Here is a 20,054-nt window from a genome sequence, read left to right as displayed (position 1 = left end):
TCTGTGGGCAATCTGAACGAGTGTTGATAACCCACAGTGTTAAGTTCTTCCTCATATTCAGGTAGAACTTTCTGTGCGTCATCCTGTCCTTATCGCTGTGACCCGGGATCAGCTCAGATGTCCAGCAGAATCCAGCTTCACTGTCAATAAATTCTTAATTGTCCCTGAAAATCTCGGGTGAGTGCAGGACCTTGCCGGTGTTTTACACGTAGACAGAGTGGAGAAATGCCACAGATTTCCTCCAGCAGGACACGACGGGATCCAAGCCCGCAGTGTCGGGGTGAATGGAGAACCTCTGGGCATCCCACATGCCTCCACAGGAACTCCGAGCTGCAGGAGAGTGTTCACCAGCTGTGCCCCTCCATAGGGTGTGGATTAAGATGTAGCTCATCATCTTCTTAGTAGAAAAGACAAACCTTCAGAGATTCATTAGCTCAAGGAGTAATAAGAGAGTATCATCATCTCGTGTTTCATCTCAATAATTCACACCCTCTCTGCACTTTTGTCTTTGCAAATTGTTTCTTGAAGGTTTAAGTTACCAGTTTCTGCATTCATTTTTCACAAAAGCAACCTCGAAGTTTTGGGGTTTTTTTCTTTGCTATTACATAGTCAGGAACCTTGCTGCTGCTGCAGAAAAAATAATTCATGTTTCCTTTTTACCAAGCTGAAAAGGCTCATATGTCTTCAACCAGGAAATCTTATTGTTTAAATTTTTTATTCATTTTGTACAAAGACAACAAAAATGCACTTCCCAAAGATTTATTGAAATAGAAGAGTGGGAGCATTTTAAAGTAATTATTAATGTTTAAATGCCTGCTGAAAACTATTTCAGGATGCTGGATTAGTCAGAGAGGTCTTTTCCCATCATAATTGTGTATGATTGGGATGGACAACCATGTGGAACTTCCCAGCTGGGAATCCTGCTCTAAATAAATGTGGATAATGCAAATTTATGGCGTCTTGGCATCCTTGTTAATGTGAGTCTATTAGCATGGCACAGTGCCTCATCATAATTTGGCTGGATTTGCATAGATGCCAATTAGTTATTTGTTGGTTATGGCCTGTGGGACACCTTGCTCTGGCTCACACCTGTTCGCTTCATGTGCCAGAAAGGAATTCATGCATACAAGAAGAAAAGTCACAATGAGGATGTGGATAACATTACCCATCTAACATATTAAACAAATAAACAAGTTAGAAATAAATCTTCAGTTGTTCATTTTAGACAGAATTGCAAATAATTGCCTTCTGGTTCTGTATTTTAATTTAAAAATTTAAAATACCTTTCTCCAACTCAAAAAGCCATTTGGGAGTTAATAGGACATTTTATTTGTGAAGAGATTGTGATTGGTTTGCTTCTGGCTCATTTCCTTCTCTGTTTAATCCCCGTTTAGTATTTTGGACTCAAAATGTCTTTCCAATATTTTTGAAACAAAAGAACAGTGAGGTTTCGTGTTAACAAAATAGGGAAAATACTCCTCATTTTACTGATTCTCACATATTTTTTTCCATTTAAACATGTCACTGAATATGACCTGAATCTGCAGACCAGTCTCAGTGACCTGATTTTTCTTTTCCATATGAGTTAGTTTTCTGAACTTTTTTTTTTTCCCCCAGCTTTAAATAAAAGTGAACAAATCATGAGAGGCTTGGCAGAGAAAAGGGGTACAGATGAATGAGGCAGAGCGTGGTGTGGTGCCACATCTATGCTCATGATGTTTGTCTCCAGAAATCTTCTGTCACATCAAAAAAAGAAGAGTAATTAATAAAGGCTTATAAAGGGGATGATTCTCAGTTAATCTACATTGACTAACACAGAGCAGGGCACCACAGTCTGTGTAGCCCATGTGCTGATACTCAGCTAATGCAGTGTCTCTTTGCAGTTCAAATATTTCCTTTCCCTGGCTTCCAGCTTGTTTTTTTCCATATTAAAAAGGTCTCAGCATGCTCTTCTGATTCAGAAAGTAGCTGGAATGATACTGTCAGGAAAAGTTCCCTTCCATTCTTCTCTAGCTGGCTTAAAGGGACTTTGGTAAGGCAGAACACAGTCTACTCTAACTCACTCCATGTTTTCTGGAATGACAAATTCCTCTGCAACATTTTTATGACTGCTTAGCACACTGCTACAGCAATAATTCCTGGAGCTGGAAGAGAGATATGCAGACTGAAGCTGTGAGGTTAAAACCTCTTTATTCCAAACAGAATAGAAAATGCTAAATAGTAAAAGTCATTCTGCTGAGCAAGAGAATTTGCTCTTCAAAATGAAATACTTAATCATTTGAGTCCCTATTAAATTTGACCATTTGGCAAAATCAGTGCCACACATTGCCCAGCTGATCACCTGCTTCCACTGTTTCCAAGGCAGAGCTTCATCACTAATGCCACCAAACAAGTCTATCACTGCATCCTGTCATTTGTCATTCCACTCACACTGTACACACAGCCTTCCCTCTCAGTATTTGTGCTCTGTACGAGATGGAGGAAATGGCTTTGGTTGTTCTGCATGTGAATCTGTCACGCACCTTCTGTTAGTGACCCAGTTCTAATGGTATTCACAGACAAGTTCTGGGCTTCACACTGGAATACTAATGTTTGGCAATTGGCAATGTGCAGTCAGGCAGGAGGAAGGCACGGGACTGCAGCATGTGGTGCTGTACCTGCACAGAATGTCAGTAATGACAAGTAATTAGCAGGCTGCACATCATCACCATGACTCCTGCCTGTTTCCCCAGCTCCATGTGTGTGACAGCATTCTTTCTTCAAGATTCAAAAAAAAAGGAAAAAAAAAAAAAAACAACTAGAGAATATCAGTTATAAGCAAAATAAAATATCCAGGTAACAAAGTCCCACAGAGCCAGCAAGACGTGCTGGGCAAGCTTTGACTGAGACTAACCCATTACTCTTTATAGAATGAAGCATCCTTTTGTTCAACAAAGTTCAAGATCCCTCTCCCAGCCCTGCCAGGCTGGCAATGCATGCTGCCTGCACAGCACAGGAGTGCTTCAAGGCACGAACTAAACACTGAATTAAGGAGGATTAGGAAAAACTTTCTTACTAGAAGTTTTTTCCATTAAAATATACTATACCATATATTATTCAAGTGCATCTTCTCTGGAAACTACCACTATTAATCTGTTTTAGGGACAGACTAATGAAGTAAATCAGCAGACATTTGGATGGCAATTACTAGATCTAGATATAACAAAATTCCAGTCATAACTGGATATGATTTGCTTTCCAATAGTTATTTTCCTTCTTTGTATACCATGAAGGACATATATCCTTGTCTGCAGTGATGCAGTATGTCAAAGTTACAACTTTGCACTGCTCTAACCTTGTTCTAGGTATCATACTTGCATCTGATAAGGAAGTAGAAGATATAAATATGAAAATACGTAGTAGAAGTTAAAAATTATGGCTGTGAAGTATCAGGAGAGCTTACAGCAATAGCTAACAGCACTTCTTAGCTACAAAAGCTCATCAAATACATTAGAGCTTTAAACAGAGGAAGAGACCAGTGAATGTGCTGCTCTCTGTCAGCTTGGGCTTGACTGTACAGCAATTGCCACAGTGGGGCTGCTACTCCATGTGTGAACAGAGGACAAATTATACACGCACAAAAAATACGTATATTTGTGTGTATTTCTGAAAGGTTCAAGAAGAGAAACACTTTGGGAAGGGGGAGACATTGGCCAGCAGGAGTAGATTCAGTTCCTAACTGTTGTCACTCTCTCTTCGGCACCAAAGATGAGATTTAAGAAGGGCCAAGGGGAGGATTACGCGTGGTTCTACTGTTATTTACAGAAACACCTCCCAACCAGAAGATGATAAATACAAAACACCAGCCATGGAAATCCAAAGGTGTGCTGTGAAGGCTGGCACTGGGATATTTCAAGAGACTTAAGGTGTCTGTGTTGAAAGAGAACTGTCAAAGAGTGCCTAGATAACTGAGAAAGGATTTGGAAGCAAAAATAAGTCTTGGTTTATACAACAGAGAGTACAGCCATTTGAGGGGTGCAGACAGAGAGATGACAATGTAAACAAAGGTACTGGGCAAGAAATCACCTGTTTGATGAGTGTTGTGGTCAAGTTTCTAACCACAGAATCATCACAGGACAATGAGTCAAGCTATCTAGGACTAATATGGCATGTATGGGAATCATTCATCAGAGGAAACACAGGCTTCAACTGTGTCCTCCTTAGCATTCATCCCTGCAGTGATGCCAACAGGAAAAGCTCACCAGTGACTCATCTGGTGGTTTCCAGTCACTGCCTTCTTATATGTTGACCAGTATGACCTCACTGTTACCTTGTGCTTGCATTATTTGTTTTCTCAATAGACCTGTCAGCTCATCATTTTGATTACAAGGTGTTCAACATAACAAGTTAAAAAAACCTACACAGAATGTCAACACAGTGGGGCACAGAGGCTGGCAGCTCTGACTGAAAGCACTTCCAGTTCTACCCTCACGTGTGTCTCCCTCAGGGTGATACCACCCTTTTCAGAAACAAAACTCTTCTTCAGCTGTGCTACAAACTGAAACTGATTCACACAGAAATACTGGAGGCAAGGGGAGCACTAGAATTCTTTTTGCTGTATCACTTTCCCCATCTGGTTGGGTGCAAAATCCCATGTGAGTTGTGCCAGGACAATGGAGGGAAAGGGGCAGTAGAGGATTAAGACTCAGAGGGGCCATCCAGAATCCAGTAAAGGCACCAAGTACCTTGAAACACTACACAACAACATTAGGCAGGAACATCTAGGCATTATCTCTATTCAAATAAGGAATACCCATAATACAAGTATATATTTAAAAAAAAGAAAGTATGTCTAATAGGAAATCATCATTCATAAGTGATTGTAGAAAATTCAGTCAAATATTAACAGCCTAAATTCAAAACATGATTGCAGCTGGTTATTTCTGGATTGTAGGTCAAACTGGACACAGATTTTCTTTGTCACTTTTGAAAGTCCCCTTCACAGCAATCAGGAGCTACCCAAACCCTTCTCTGTAGAAAAACTAGCAGTAGTTGTTAGTGGTTCAAGGAACCCCATAGTAACAGACTAGCAGAATGTGAAGGGCAAATGAAAGACTAGGGCAAGGGAAGAGCATTCTGCTATGCTTTCAGGAGGTGATTTCAACTCAGTAACAAGCTGAAATAAGTATGTTTTTGTCCCCTTCAATTTTGTAAAGCCTAACATGGGGCTTAAAATGACATTTTTACAATTCTAATTTTGTTGGTTTGGGTTGTGATTTCTTTTTAAACCTACCATTCATTAAAATATCTGCTTTTTTACCCACCACTGACTCACTCACTTCATTATATAAAATTATTGGTGCTTTTGTCATTCCTATGCCCTGTTGGAGAACTAGCTCAGCAACATTTGTGTACTCAAATAAAACAAATAAGCCTTACTTCGTTCTGTCATGTATTCCTTATACCAAGAAAAAAAAAAAAGAAAAATAAAGAGAAATCCTATTCAGTGAACTGAAACAAATCACACCTCAGATTCAGTAGCATTAAGATTTGACCTCAGCTGTTTTTTCCAGAGTCAGAAGTGCCAGACTGAGTCCATCTGGAGTGTCTCCCCTGGCATTCAGTTTGCCTTGTGACACGATACATTCAACCAGAACCCGTGAAGACAAACTCTCAGTTCTAAAGTCTAACGTAATGAAAGTCCAAGTTATGTACTTCACTAATCATCAAATTACATGTTCTTGTTGCAGCTTTAAATGCAGTTCTGCATTTAAAGGAGCTTCACTAAATTAGACAACAACCTGTCCTCCTAATTACATTTTTTGTTACAGTTAACAAGAAAAACACTTCCAACCTCTGAGCATGCAGACTCACGCTGAGACATGAGGAACAAACAGATTAATTTCATTGGGAGACACTGCCATGTCTAATAAAGCTGTAACAGGCCAAATGCTCTAATTTACACTCCTGAAACTCAGTCTCCCTCCAGTCACACTGTTATTACGCTTTCAGGGTGCCAAGAAGGGAAATGGATCTGGCAATTGTCACTGGTTGGAAGCACAAACAAATTTTTCCTTTAACCACACTGGGCTTGCAGAGTTACCAAGAATATAGAAGCATGAAAGCTTGCTGCAGTCCTTAAAGAGATCTGATTCACAAAGCAGAAATTACCCTGTTGAGTTATGAGATGTCAGGTCCCATAGTTACTAAACTGTTGCAGAAGCTGGGAAATTAGAAACTATATATTTTTAACGTTTTTTCGCTAATTTTCTGCCAATGGCTTGTGCCAGAAGGAAACTGCTCAGGTAGATAACTCTTGAGACCTAGTGTAGCAGTGTTTGTGGGTTTGGAATAGATAGATGGGTTTGCTAAGACCATTGGCCACAATCAATTAGATCATCAGACAATAATTATTTATTGTTGAAATGCCTGAATTGTTGTCTATGACAATACCTCAACATCATCCATGCTTTCACTCTAGCTTCTGAAGAGATGAATAGAAGTTACAGGGTACTGATATTAAAGTTAAAATGAAATGGCAGTAGGAGTCTTAAAAGTACAAGAATATCACCGAGTGCTTGAAAGTAAGTTAAATTTTAACAAATGAAGATAAATGTCCCCTTCAAGTATGGGAAGAGGTAAGAAAATTCCTTTGACAAATTTCCCAGTATAAGACATCAGACAAAACAATTGGCAGAAAATACTTTTAGGAAAGAAGAATTGAGATTCACTTCTCAGGAGATGATGTATAGTGAAGATCACTAAAAGCTCTTTAGCCTGAGCCTGCTTACATGTACTGCTAACCAAAGCCAAGTCTGGGAAATCACAAACATATGACAATTTTCCTTCCTGCTGCTAGAAACTCTGCCTAATCTCCCAGCAAGCAGTCCCATTTGGCTCATACTCAAAGCCCAAAAGCGATCCCAGTTTCCTATAGCTTAATATAATTTGTTTGCCAATTCAGTGAGCAGAGGCATTACAAGAACCTCCTGGCATGCTGACCCCTCACCATGTATTTCATAGTGACCATGGACACCAAAGTCCATGTATTTCATACAAACTGAGCAGCAAGGAGCAAAGCATGGACTATTTCTGTGCTTTTCACCACGCTGGCCAGCCCATCCACTCCTCACAGGGTATAAAGTCAATGTTCATATTAAACCTTGTTCTTTATTTTGTATGACTACAGAGATCTGAGTGCTGAGCAGCATGCACGAATCCTTTACTTTGAAAAGCAGCAAGGAGCCCATGAATTTCAGCCAACATTAGATCAAGCCACATGAGGTGAAAGCATGGGTAATAAGCCATTAGATATACTTCATCCTCTCCTATAGTTACTTTATGCCTTTTTAAACTTGCCTTAATTAAATACATTCTCTAAACTTGCCTTAATTAAATTCATTCTGGAACAAAAAAAATTGCTCAGTTTCCACTGATCTGGAAAAGACTCTTTTTAGGCCAGCAAGATTTTCACCTTGAGGCATTTACTAGAGCTAGAGTAGGAATCAGTGCTTACAGCTTACAGAGGTTGTTATATTATCATGCTCGTGCCTTTGCACACTGAGAATCATACTGCACTTCTACTGTGCCAACATTTGTATTTAAAAAAAAAAAAAAGGTTCATAGATAATGGCTTCAGAGTATTATCTGATAAATCAGTGTTCTATTTAAAACACAAAACTAACAGATGCTGCTTTCCTTATGTATATAAATAAGTGCAAGGTGCTGAGGGATGCTGCTTTTTACATTACAGCAAGACAATCTGTGAATATGAATGCAACAATTTATCATCACCACATGTACCTTAACCAATGGTTTATGTTTAGATGCAAATGCTCTTTGCAGAAAGGAGGTTTCCCAATGAAATCCCATCATTGTACCACTATCAGTGGAACAATCAACCATTTCTTGTAGTGCTTGTGAGACTGGTTGTAAGGTACATATGAGACGGGTAAAGCAACCAGGGTGAACAGGAGCAGGTTTTGAAGGGACCTTGTGAAGAGAGAGCAAAGAACTGGGAATCAGGAGACATGGACTATCTTCCAGGTAATGTAGTAAAATTACTGTGTGACAAGGCAAGTCATTAGTCAGAATTAAGTCTGTCAGGCTGAAAAAAGAAGCATTTAGTGCCTTGAATTCAATGAAGCCTGAATTCACTGTAAGAGCTCCATGAAACTGTTGTAGACATTAATTTAATAATTAATTATACAAGGAATCAGTGAAAAATCAGGCAGGAGGGGTTAATGGCATTTGAAATATAGGAGAGCAATGTTTTTCTAATTCTAACCCATGTTTGTACTTTCCTCTTTATCATGTCAACGTTTGCAAGCAATAAAAGGGCATTATGTGCTGGTCATTGCATCTGCTTTTGAGATAAATTTGTGTTAGCATTCCAAAGGGTCAAGGAATTCTTCCAGGGCAAACAAATTCTGGAGCACTGATGCCAGATGGTGTGTATATAAAGTGGAAAATGGGAAAAGCAATTTACTGTGTTCCTGTTCCAGGGAGAAGTATCACCCAGAAGGAAAGCAAAGAGGTGAGAAATTACTGAGAAACTGAAGAGATAGTTTTCTTCTTCTGTATAAGTTATTCTTTATATTTGAAAAGTCTAGGTACATAGAAGAACTGCAGTTCTGCAGGCAGAATTATTCCAAAAAAATTAACAGGTATATTTAACAAATAAATTAAGGGTTAAATTAATAACATGTACAAAGAATAATGCATTTATTTATGTAACAAGTTCTGTATTTATCTTTATAGGTGACTAATGTATAACCTGTGTATAGAGAAATTTAATCATAAGATGTTTTTATCTTGCATTTTTGACCAAACTCTGCAAAAGAGGCAGAAAATAATGGATCATATTCTTAAATATAAATTAGCATAGCTTCAACAAAGGCAAGTATTCAGTGTAATTTATGGTGCTCAGGTGGTAAACACTATCTCACTTGCAGCTGTATTTAGTGTGTAATTTCCAAGTGGGAAAAAAAAACTCTTCAGGTTTTAGAATTAATCAATATTTTCTTCAAATCTAGTGAAACATACAAATGTCCCTTGGAGAGATTAAAAATAATTCAGCTCCGTGGAAGGTATTTAAAATAATTTTCTTGAATACTGAAAATTATACCATGTTTTCATACATAGCCTGAATTTTTGATGACTTTTATCACTTGCTACCAAACCTCAGGAATAACTAACAGAAGGGTAATGTTCAGTTATACACAAACAGGAGGGGAGAATGTGTCTTGGTATTTCTATGTACATCTTTGCTGAGCATATTTTATTTGATTATATATCTAGTATTTTAAATGCAGTCCTTCCTTTTAATGTTATCTGTTCTCCTAGAAATAAAGGATGTAAATAAAGGCTTCTCTCCATACAGGAAAAAGAGCTGAAGAACAATGCTGAGGTTTGCTATCACCCTCCTTGCTGTCATAACATTATCCACCTGCCAAAAATATGGGTGTCTGGAAGGGGACACCCAAAAACTGAAGCCTAGTCCTGAGCCAAGAATGCAAGAGTGCACTCTCTACTCTAAATGTAAGAGTGGTTTAATTTTTTTCCAAACATGGTCAAGAAATACAGCATTGTACACACTAATTGTTTTGGCAGTTCCCCTAATTTCTCAAAAATATGGAAGATGTATTATACATTGTATTTGAAAAGCCTCCTTCATTGGCTTTTTGCTGCATGCAAAGCAAGAGTAAGATTCTGGGTCTTGACAAAGTCAGCTGTAAAACTCTCATTGACTACATTTATTTTCTTTTCAAAATTCTGGTGCAGTTTGCCTTTCTTGTAGTTCCATCTGCTTAAAAATGTTTACAGCAAAGATTATTTTCATTTATTGTAATTAAGTATAAAAATTAATTGTAGCAGACACCAAATGGGAAAATTTGAAATCAAAATTCTATCATAAGCAAAGTACAGTACTTATTACAATTCTTCAACTCTTTTTTTTTTTATGTTTGGTACTTTGAAAAGTTAGTATCCCTCAGGATGTGGCATCTGGCAGAACACTGGTAAAATTCTTGTGACTCTCTGGGCACAGTTTGACAAAACACTGTTTATGCCAGTCCACCTCACCTAGCATTTACACTGCCACTTTCACTCCCAAAATTATTAGAGCTTGAGTACACCTTCTAGTTACTACTAAGAAACTTTATCATACTAAGGTTCAAACTAGATTTTGTGTCTTCCAAATACAGCGTTAAAAAGGAACACTTACTGCAAGATCTTTGTTTTATTCCCAACAGCTTCCTGTTGCTATGCAGACTTCACAGAGCAATTGGCTCATTCCCCAGTAATTAAAGTAAGCAACAGCTACTGGAACAGATGTGGGCAGCTCAGTAAATCGTAAGTCAGCTTTGATGTTTTCTGTGTCCTGGTTCCACAGCTCTGGGCTGGAGCAGCCACCAGCTGCTGATGGACATTAGATTACCCCAGAGATTATGTCACCCAGCCTAGTTCCCATCACCTTTTCTCTATACCTGACCAACCTCTGACTCTTCTCCTCTCACACAAACTCACAAATCCCAAAATCTACACTATTTCTGCCATTTTCTCAAGACAGGGTTATGTTTCTCCAAATTTGCTTTCAGTATAGAACCAGATCTACCAATGCAAAGAAATCGTAAACCCAGTAGGTGACAACCACCCTGCACCTCTGTAGCTCTCCAGCCATCACCCACCAGTGAGAGTGATCTGTAAGGAATAGAGACTGGGCTTCTTCCTTTGTTTAGAAAACAGACCAACTGGATTATTAAATCTCAACAAGAAAAAGCACAGGAGTCCAGAAATGAAACGGCTGAAAATTTAGAATAAAAATTCTTGTAGTCATGTGGGTTTGGTAACCATGAAAAATGTCTCCTTAATTAAGAATTTTAGTACCCTGTTAGATGTTAAAGCTGTGAAACATGGCAAGTTATAGAAATAAAGGGATGAAAGTACAAAATAATTAAGCAAAAACAGATGTGAGAAAGTAACAGCTCTTGCCTGCCACTCCCAGGAGAGCAGCACAGTATGCGATTTTAAGTAACTTCAGCTGGGCTGTGGGAAAAATCTAAAGCTTAGTGAAAACATGAGGCTACAGCACAGACAAAGTTTTATACTATAGTTTTAAACTACATTTTACTATTGCCTGGAATCCTTGTTGCCAGGAAAACTCAAGGCCTCAAAAGTTTACAGAAAGCTTACACAAATAGGGTTGAAATATGCATGGAAACATTTGTGCTGTAGCTGGCTGTGGTAATTGCACGGTCAGAGTCTGTACACAATGCCAGAGGAATGAGTTTCAAACTTAGGCATTAACAGGGCCAAAGGATGCTTTTCTGTGTTTTTCTCCTAATCTGTGTTATTGCATCCACATCAAAGCAGGCCTAGAAAACTGAGGCTGTAGGCTGGATGCTCAGAAACAGGCTTATTTGTGGATTTTCTCATCCACCACAGCTGTGAAGAATTCACAAAGAAAATTGAGTGCTTTTACCGGTGTTCTCCACATGCTGCTCACTGGATCCATCCCAATGACACTGCTGCTATTCAGGCTGTTCCATTGTGTCAAAGCTTTTGTGATGACTGGTAGGTTCAGCTTTTTAAGTATTAAGGTATTTTTATTTAGTTTTAATATGCTCATGATTCACTGGTGTTGTACCACCTTTTCTCTTGTTCTGAATTTCTTGTTTGCCATCTCTGCTTTTCCTTCTGCTAAGCTACTGCCCCCAAAATAATAATGACACAGGCTGTGAATGCAGATGGGGACACTAAGACGAGTTTAGTGACTTGGGGACAGCACTGCCCTGCTCTGGGGGAGGATGCAGTGCAGTGGCATCGTGACAGAGGAGCTCCTGCCACGCTGACAGGCACTGGCAGCAGCAAGGGCCTGCCCACTCTTTGAAAAGTCTGTGTTTGTGAAGTAGCATTTATGCAGTTAGCATTTTCAATCTGAATGCAATATGATAATTTATGATACATATGATCATATGATACATTTGTTTTGTATGTATAAAATGCACTATAAAATCAGGAAAGACATCAACTCACATGGGATTTCAACTGTAACAAATCAGCTTCATTCCTAGATTTTTCACCCTTGACCTTATCCCTTCTATCATCACACTCTCTAAAATCTCTTCTAAAAGCCTGAATATCAGAGACAAATGCAGCCAATTAATGCTGAAATTATTAAGAGCAATGTGCAGCATAATAGCATTGAATTTTGTTTCCCAAAACACAGCATCAGAGAATCACATTATTTTTTGAGTGCAAGACACATGGTGGAACAACCTAGCGCAAATTTGTCCATAGTCTTGGGGCAGGAGAATTATATCCATGTGAGGTACTGAGATTTTTCCAGTGGTACTTACCCAGCATATCCAACATACCCCTCCCTCTTGCCCTCCTTTCCCTCCCTGTTTTGACATGTTGGATCTTAAAAACATCACCATGGAACACATAAACTCAGTCAGCACCTTATGAATGTTGTCCCCAGTCACTGGAGGAACTTCTCTGGATGTGTGTGTGAAGCACAAACACCACTGGCTCTGTTCACTCTATAGGATTATAAGTGCTATGTTTCCATGAAAGTAATGGACTGTGAATGTCTGGATCCCTCAGGCCACTCTGAAAATCGTGGAAAACCAATATGATACTTCTAAAAATGTTATAAAAGAGCTTTTCTTAAAAGTACAGAAAACACAGAACACAGAGCATGGTTAGGTTCTCTTGGGCTGCTCTCTGCCCTGCTTCCCTAAGGCTTACACAGCTTGAATATTATTGACATGTGGATCCATTTCCATTCCCTCCAAGGGCAAAGTCATGTATGCAGTGCAGAATTTTGGTAGGATTTGTATTCAAATAGGTCTTCATTGCTTTGTGCCAGTGAAGGAAACAAGAGGCATAGCTTAGATTTATAAGGAAGTGAGTGAGAAAGGCTGATGTATTTCTTAGCTTTCCTAGAGGTTTCTCTAGCAATGAATTTTATTTCTGTGTCAGGAAACTACTGTGTGCCTCAGGAACAGATTTGTCATGTGCAGTCTTCCTTGCTAAATTTTTGTAATCTTCTAAACTGAATCTAGATTATTGACCTCCTTGAAGCTAAAGACTGAGACCTTGCATTTCCCTCAGTGCTCTAATCTTAAACCTCAGAACCAATGACCAGATATTGCATTTGGGTATTAAAGTACTGGAGTTGCCAGTGAGCTCTAGAATAGATCTAATGGGCAAAATGATAGAACACCATTACCTAAAACAAATGTGTCCCAAAACAAGTAGCATGAAAAGTCTTTACTGAACTGTTACATCAAGTGTGAAGATAAAAGAAATGTGTGCTGAAAGCTTAGTTTGCATCTAGGAACTAGTTTAAGCCAGATTTAGTGTATATGAGACTTATACCATAGTGTAGATCATGGATCAATATTACATTGCAAAATCCTCAGCGTTCCTGGGGGCACTGCCAGAACCTGCAGGTGAACAGCACCTTTAACTTTTGTTGCTGGAAAGTATGGTGAGGTGATTGAGAGCTGCAGCCCAGGAAAACTGACCCTTTTCCAGTATAGAGTCTCCTGGCAGAGAGAGGATCTGCTCTAAACAAGTCCTGAACAGTGATCTATTGCTCCTTTTGGCATCACAGATGCCTGGCCTGAATCAAAAATGTACTGATGGCCCATTACCCTGCACGCTGGTCTGTGTGCCTGCCTAATGCCAGTGTCAAACCCATTCCCTCACCCTGCTTAAGGCCTCAGGCTAGAAAAGAACCTGGACAGAATTCCCACTCTTTCTGGTGATTTAAAGTAACATTTTTTCATGTTCTATTCACTGGAGTCCCTTTAGCATGCTGTAGCACTGCTGGTGATGTGACCTACTTTCTCTATATACTGTGAATGTGCCTGCTGCATACTGTATGTCTTTGTGGCCAGAAATGTGCAGAGTATTCTGAATGAGCAGTGACTTAATTCAAAAGAAATTCATCTGAGTAGCTTGAGGCCTTCCCTTTCTTCCTATTGTTTTAGGACTCCTTGCTCTCACTAGTCCTTAAACTATTGCTTTTGAAAGGGCCCAATGTACAAGTCATTTTGTCATTCACCTGTGAAAAGGCCCCTGTGTCCTGTCTGAGAAAGAGCTAATTATAAAAAATACAGGGAAAAAGGCTTTAAAATAAAAATATCCTGCTCATAGGGAATGAATATGTTCAGGGAGTATATTTTAAGTATTTATGTTTCTCACATTTAGCTAATGTTTGAAGAAACAACTTTTGGGTTTCTGGACTGCAGAAATTAGACTCTTCACAAAGTTTTCATAAACTTGACTTCATAATTACTTCCATTGTGATAAAGTAAAACTCCTAACAATGGAATTATGCCTGGTCAATTGCTTATAGAACAAACCACTGCCAAGTAATGATCATGATTAGGAAACATTTCATCTGACAAATCAATAAATAATGGTGAATAGAAATATAAACACTTTAATTAATATAGTTTATTCATATTCCTGAGAAAACCAGATGCATACCATGAATATTAATTTCTCAAATTTCAGCTTCTATCTCCAACAGAACCCCTACATCTGACAGCAGATTCAGGGATGAACCCATTGAAAGTATGTGTCTCTTGACCCTGAGCTGTTTAATTCAGGCCCTGGCTGTCTTCCATCTGTTATTGCTCTTTCTCCCTCCAAAAAGCCCAGAAAACCAGAGTGAAGATACTGCAGATATGCATCTTCTGACCTTTCTGCATTTGCAAATCTACTGCAATGTCCAGTTCTCGTCATTCTCGTGCCCACATGACAACCCACATATTTAATTTTAAAATGTAATGCAGCAGCCCTTGTGATATCCAAATAGTTTTGAAACATGACCCTGAAGATTAAAAATGACAAACAGAAAATCTATCCAAAGGCACTAATTACAAATACCACGCTAAACATTAACTTTCTGGAATCTGTGCCTCATTGTTTTGGCTCTCTCAGTTACTGGTATGAATAGTTCTACAAGCCAATGAGACTAAATTTAAGTAGATGTTGACTGATTTGCAGAAAGTAGTCCTTAGGAAAGGCAAGAGCCAAAATGTACAACATAAAAGAGAAGTGGAAGAGAGGAAATGATGTAGGATAATGGTAAGTCATGAGATCTCTCATCACGTCGACCAGCCAGAACTCTACTCATTCCAGGCCATTTATAGGTTTTTTTCCACACTACCACCTACAAATTAAAAATAACTTAAAATTAAAGATTTTAGACCTATAACCTTCAGGACTCTTATTCTTCCTTTTCTTTTTAACTTCTTTGAAAATGTCATTCTGACAACCTATTTGTTTATATTATTTTGTGGAATTTCTTTATTTCAGTGCACATTCTTCATAATAACTCCCCTGCCTGGGAAACATCATTCTTCTTGTCCCATATTAGTTCATAAATACAAACTTTCCCCAAATCTCTTTCAAGTGATAGTTCACCCTCAGCACACCTATGCTCTGTTATGATACTGAACAGCAGCATTCATGAAACTCCCTCCCAGGATTTCCTCCACTCAGTAACATCAGATAACCAAGCAGAAAACACCCAGAACATGAGCCCTTTGCTAAGTCTGTCAGTATAGAAGGTGGTGAGTGAACTGTTTAGTTTTCACGGGAATTTAGGTTTTCCTGGGCAGCTTGGAGTTTACGAACATGTCAAGCTAAGATAATGCGCACGTTGCTCGAGGATCTGTTGCTAAGCTGCACTGTAATCACACCATGTTACTAACAGAGCCCCTGGACACCTTTTGAGTTGAATCTGAGTCCAATGAAAAATGTGAGATAAGTAACTTTATCTTCCACGCCAATCTCCATGAAGGTATGAAGCCTGCAAAGATGATTCCACTTGTGTTCATAACTGGCTGACAGACTGGGACTGGGATGAAAGTGGAGAAAACCACTGTGAGAATAAATGTGTTCCATACCATGAGGTAAGAAAGCCTGATCAACTGAAGCAGAAAATACAGCATTAGGAGTTCTTTTTATTTTCCCTGAATATATGGGAGTAAAATGCCATCAGTGAATTATTTTTACTTCAGCAATTTCAAGCCATGCCCACATCAGACTTATACAAATTTTCAAACATTTGTTTTTATGTACAGCACTCATTCTAATTAGATACACATTTAATTAATCACTATTCATTCCACTTGTGAAACAAAAGTCCTAGAAACACTGGTATTTTAACCCAGTGGGAAAGTAAAAGAGAAATTAACTTTGCTCATACAGAGACACTAAGATTCATTTCATAAGGTTCCTTACACAATATGGAGCTCTACACTCCTCTGTCTTTTTAAATTGGAATGTAAATTCCTGAACCACTGGGGAATTTTTTAAGGTTTTCTTGCCTATTTGGTATCTTTGCCCTTTTCTGTACTTTATGTAGTCCTTCTCCATCCTATCTTTCTGAGAGTGTTTAATGGTTGGGATAACAAATTTTATGAGCAAAACTATATAAAATGAGAACTGACAAGACTTATAGGAGCAAAGTTGCCTGGAACCTGATCTACAGACCTTCCAGAGATTTTTCTAGTGACTCAAGTGAGTTTAGCATCAGAGTGATATAATACTGTTCAGAAGTGTATTTGAGTATTTTTAACAGTTGAACTTCACTGAGTCCATGAAAAAGTGGCCAAATTGAGTAAGTAAACAAAATTTAGGTGAAGTGCTTAGGGACTGGTAATAAGGCTTGCAGATTAATTATTTTGAATTCAATTCAAGTTCATGTACTTCCAGAAGTCAGTTCAGCAACTGATATAAGTGGAAGACACAGTCCAGTTAGTGCTGGATTGCTGTCTGCCTTGCAAAAGTGACACTAATCAGCAGACTCAGGAAGGTAGCCAAAAACAAATGTGCTGTGGAAACTTTCAGCTTCTTTTCCCAGATGTGCTAAATAATCAGTAGTTCCAGATGAAGTGAAAAACAAAATTATAATCTCTGTAAATAATCTCCAGTTTCTGTTCAAACTGTCCCTATTTCAGAGATACGAGTTTTTAACCTTGACTTCCCTTGCACTTATTTCTTAAAGAAAATATACCATCTGCAGGGAAGAACATGCAGCAAATTCCAAGGTCTTATCACTTGAAGCCAGGCACAGCTTTTCCTTAACTAAATGGAACCACACCCTAAACTACCCATGTTTTTCACCAAAAATAGGCTTGCGTGGTAAGTAAGCATAAAATAAAATTTCTGCAGGGAAATTAAAAATCACACATTTCTCATATGAAAATTACAAAATATACAAACACTAGGCTGCCTTGGTTTGGACTCAACTCATGGAAGGGTTCTCACACGTCAGAGCACTGTAGACAGTTACTTTTTTCACACAGAGGAGCAATCAGCAGCTCTACATGTGACGTACGCAAGTGGTTCTAAGGCCCATCTGGGACAACTGCTGAATAAAGAACAAATGCTGAATATTAAGGATGCACAACTGACCATGGCCAGTTTTAGCCTTGTCATTATTCTCTCAGCTGGGTGCTCCCCAAGCAAAGTTAAGGCACAGACTAGGACATTTTCCAAAAAGCTAGAGTCAGAATCCTTTTCAATAGTTCAGGGACATATTGGGGGAAACAGGCTGTGTGCTCCATGTGTTTACTGCAGCATTCTGATTAGACTCTGATCTTTAAGCAGAATTAAGAGGAAGGTCAAAATAAAATTACCAATTTAGCAAGTAGAAAAGCACAAACACATTACAGAACCTGTGGGACACAAGTAAAGGGTGTATACAAGTCTCTTGCATAAACACCTAAACAAACCCATGTGACAGGCTTTAATACTTTCTAGAATTATTAGCTAAAAGCAGGTAGAAATTCAGAACTGCACAGGAGCTGGAAGAAAATATCTAATGCTACTTACAATCACAGGAATAGTGGGAAAGAAAGTGCTAAGATCTGCCTGCCCTAAGAACACAAGGAAAGAACTAGATGGAGTAGCTTTCCTTTTCTGACCCTGCTCCCAGTGCGTCATCCAACCTCCCTACTTCTTCTCCAGCACCAGCATCCATGGTGCAAGCCCTCGCTAGAGATGGTATGAGCTGAAAAGCTGTTTTACAGACTACAGAGTCTTCAGGGCTATTTGAAATGGACATTGTATTATTCATAAAGGATAGGTTTTTTTTAAGGCAAAAGACAACATAGTTTTGCACATGGGGACACAGGAAAGAACTTGTCAAAAATAGCTGGTGCAGAAGACTATATATACCAAATTTCACTTCTGTATAATGGACTTAAATCTGTAATTTTTATTTTTTTTTCTTTTTTTTCACACAGAGCAGCTTCCATGCAGAATTATCCCAAAGACAAAGGGCACTGCTCTGAGATTCACAGTCTCAGATCTTTGTATGAGCTGGCAATGGTGGTAAACCAGCAGAGCATCCAGGAATTCAGCAGTAAGATAAACACTGTAGAAATCAGCATCATGGGCAAGGACTACTTGTACTATTACAGATAAAACAAAGCTTCCATCAGAGAGATGCTGGTGACGTGGTCAGGGTGAATCAGTCAGCAAGAGACCAGTGGTGCTGCTGCCTGGCCCACAGTTTCAGTTCCTAACACTCTTATTCCTTAATTTGCAAGGCTTCTACTCCTGCCACCACTCCCATCCTCAATCTCATTCTTAGCTTTGCTTCAGTACCTGAAGTTTCCTTTTCGGAAACAGAAAAGATTGAACTTCAGCCACAAACACATGGGAGAAATGCAGGCAAGATAAAGTGCACATACTGCCTGCTTTGTGTCTAGACATGATAACTCTTAAGCTAATATTCTTTAGTCAAACTCAGTCTGGGCAGGCAGAAGATTGTCACAATGTGAGCTCAGCAAACAAGCAGTTTCTTTGTTGTGTGGTTGACAGGTCCTATGACACAGGACTTACAAAATGCTATAGTACCAAGAACAGAACAGCTCCACTTGATAAGGGTACAATAAGCTGCAGTTTGCGGTGTCTTGGGCCAGAAAGGCCATTATCCCACTGGAAAAAGCACTTTGGAAGCTTGACAAAAACTTACTTTCCTCAAGCAGTTGCTAAATTTTGTCTCTTCTCTTTGCCTGTGAGGTCCTGCCCGACCATGAAGTACATTGCAGCAGGCACAATGAGAACCCTTGGAGCTGTGACTCCACTGGGCTGTCTCTGGCCTGTAAATAAAAAGATTCCCGTATTCAAAGCACTGTCTGGCACTTTCGGCACTACTCAGATTTCAAGGCATGTCAGAGTGTCCTGACACGCTACAAGTTGTAAAGGCTCTCACACACAGCTTTAACTGTCAGCCCCAGAGAGCTGCTGGGCTGTCAGCCCCAGGGTGGAAACAAAGGGCAGCTGTTGATCCCTGCATTTTGTGTAACCACTTATTCTCAAAACAGGCAAATTACTTTTGCCAGATGTGAGACTGGGTAACATTTTCAGATATCTCAGAAGAGATGAAGCATAGCACACAACAAGACAGTAAATTAATACAGACAATGTTTTTATAACATGGTACCAATTTTTAAAAAGCAATAAAGGTTATCAATTTGATAGAAACTGATGTTAATTCAATTCTATTTAAATGTAATTGAGGCATTTCTTATTTGACACACAGATGTACGCAAATGGGACTGACATGTGCCAGAGTATGTGGGGGGAGTCATTTAAGGTGAGCGAATCGTCCTGCCTCTGCTTGCAAATGAACAAGAAGGACTCGATTGCAATCAAGTATCTCCTCTCCAAAAGCTCAGAGGAAAGCTCAAGCAGCAGCAGCAGCAGCAGTGAGGAGCATGCCTGCCAAAATAAACTCCTGAAGTTTGAGAAACTAAAGCAAAAGGAAGGTGAACAGACAAGATAAATGCTAGTGGATGTATGTCATGTCAAGAGAAATTGTCATGGAGGCTGGGCTTGGGGCATCATGCCAGCCTGCTTTATCCCTTCCTTTCTAGAACATAATAAATCAATGGCTGGTTCTATTAATCTTTCTCTGATGTTTTTGCATCTGCATCACAAAGCTGCAGGCAGGCTAGCACAGGTGTAATCTTGTGACTTGAACTGAATAGCTACAAGCCTGAAAGAAGCACCTAGGGGTTGACTTTCAAAGAGGA

General features: G+C 39.1%; 1 protein-coding gene across 1 annotated transcript; it reads left to right on the top strand.

The window, feature by feature from the left end:
• Positions 1-8,494: 8,494 nt before the first annotated feature.
• LOC107207859 (riboflavin-binding protein) lies at positions 8,495-19,926 on the top strand. The gene is made up of 6 exons (XM_015635607.3): positions 8,495-8,515; positions 9,362-9,519; positions 10,233-10,332; positions 11,425-11,553; positions 15,806-15,917; positions 19,562-19,926. Exons 2-6 carry the CDS (start codon positions 9,381-9,383, stop codon positions 19,802-19,804), a joined length of 723 nt encoding a protein of 240 aa, XP_015491093.1. The 5' UTR covers positions 8,495-8,515; positions 9,362-9,380; the 3' UTR covers positions 19,805-19,926.
• Positions 19,927-20,054: the final 128 nt, after the last annotated feature.

The sequence above is a fragment of the Parus major genome, chromosome 8, assembly GCF_001522545.3.
Source record: "Parus major isolate Abel chromosome 8, Parus_major1.1, whole genome shotgun sequence".
Taxonomy (NCBI): domain Eukaryota; kingdom Metazoa; phylum Chordata; class Aves; order Passeriformes; family Paridae; genus Parus; species Parus major.
The sequence above is the reverse complement of the archived record's forward strand: the minus strand, read 5'-3'. Positions and strand labels throughout refer to the sequence as shown.

Coding starts and splice junctions, on each gene's coding strand:
- LOC107207859 (XM_015635607.3), top strand. CDS start 9,381: ATGCTGAGGTTTGCTATCACCCTCCTTGCTGTCATAACATTATCCACC. Junction 10,333..11,424: donor TGTGGGCAGCTCAGTAAATC/GTAAGTCAGCTT, acceptor CATCCACCACAG/CTGTGAAGAATTCACAAAGA. Junction 11,554..15,805: donor CAAAGCTTTTGTGATGACTG/GTAGGTTCAGCT, acceptor ATCTCCATGAAG/GTATGAAGCCTGCAAAGATG.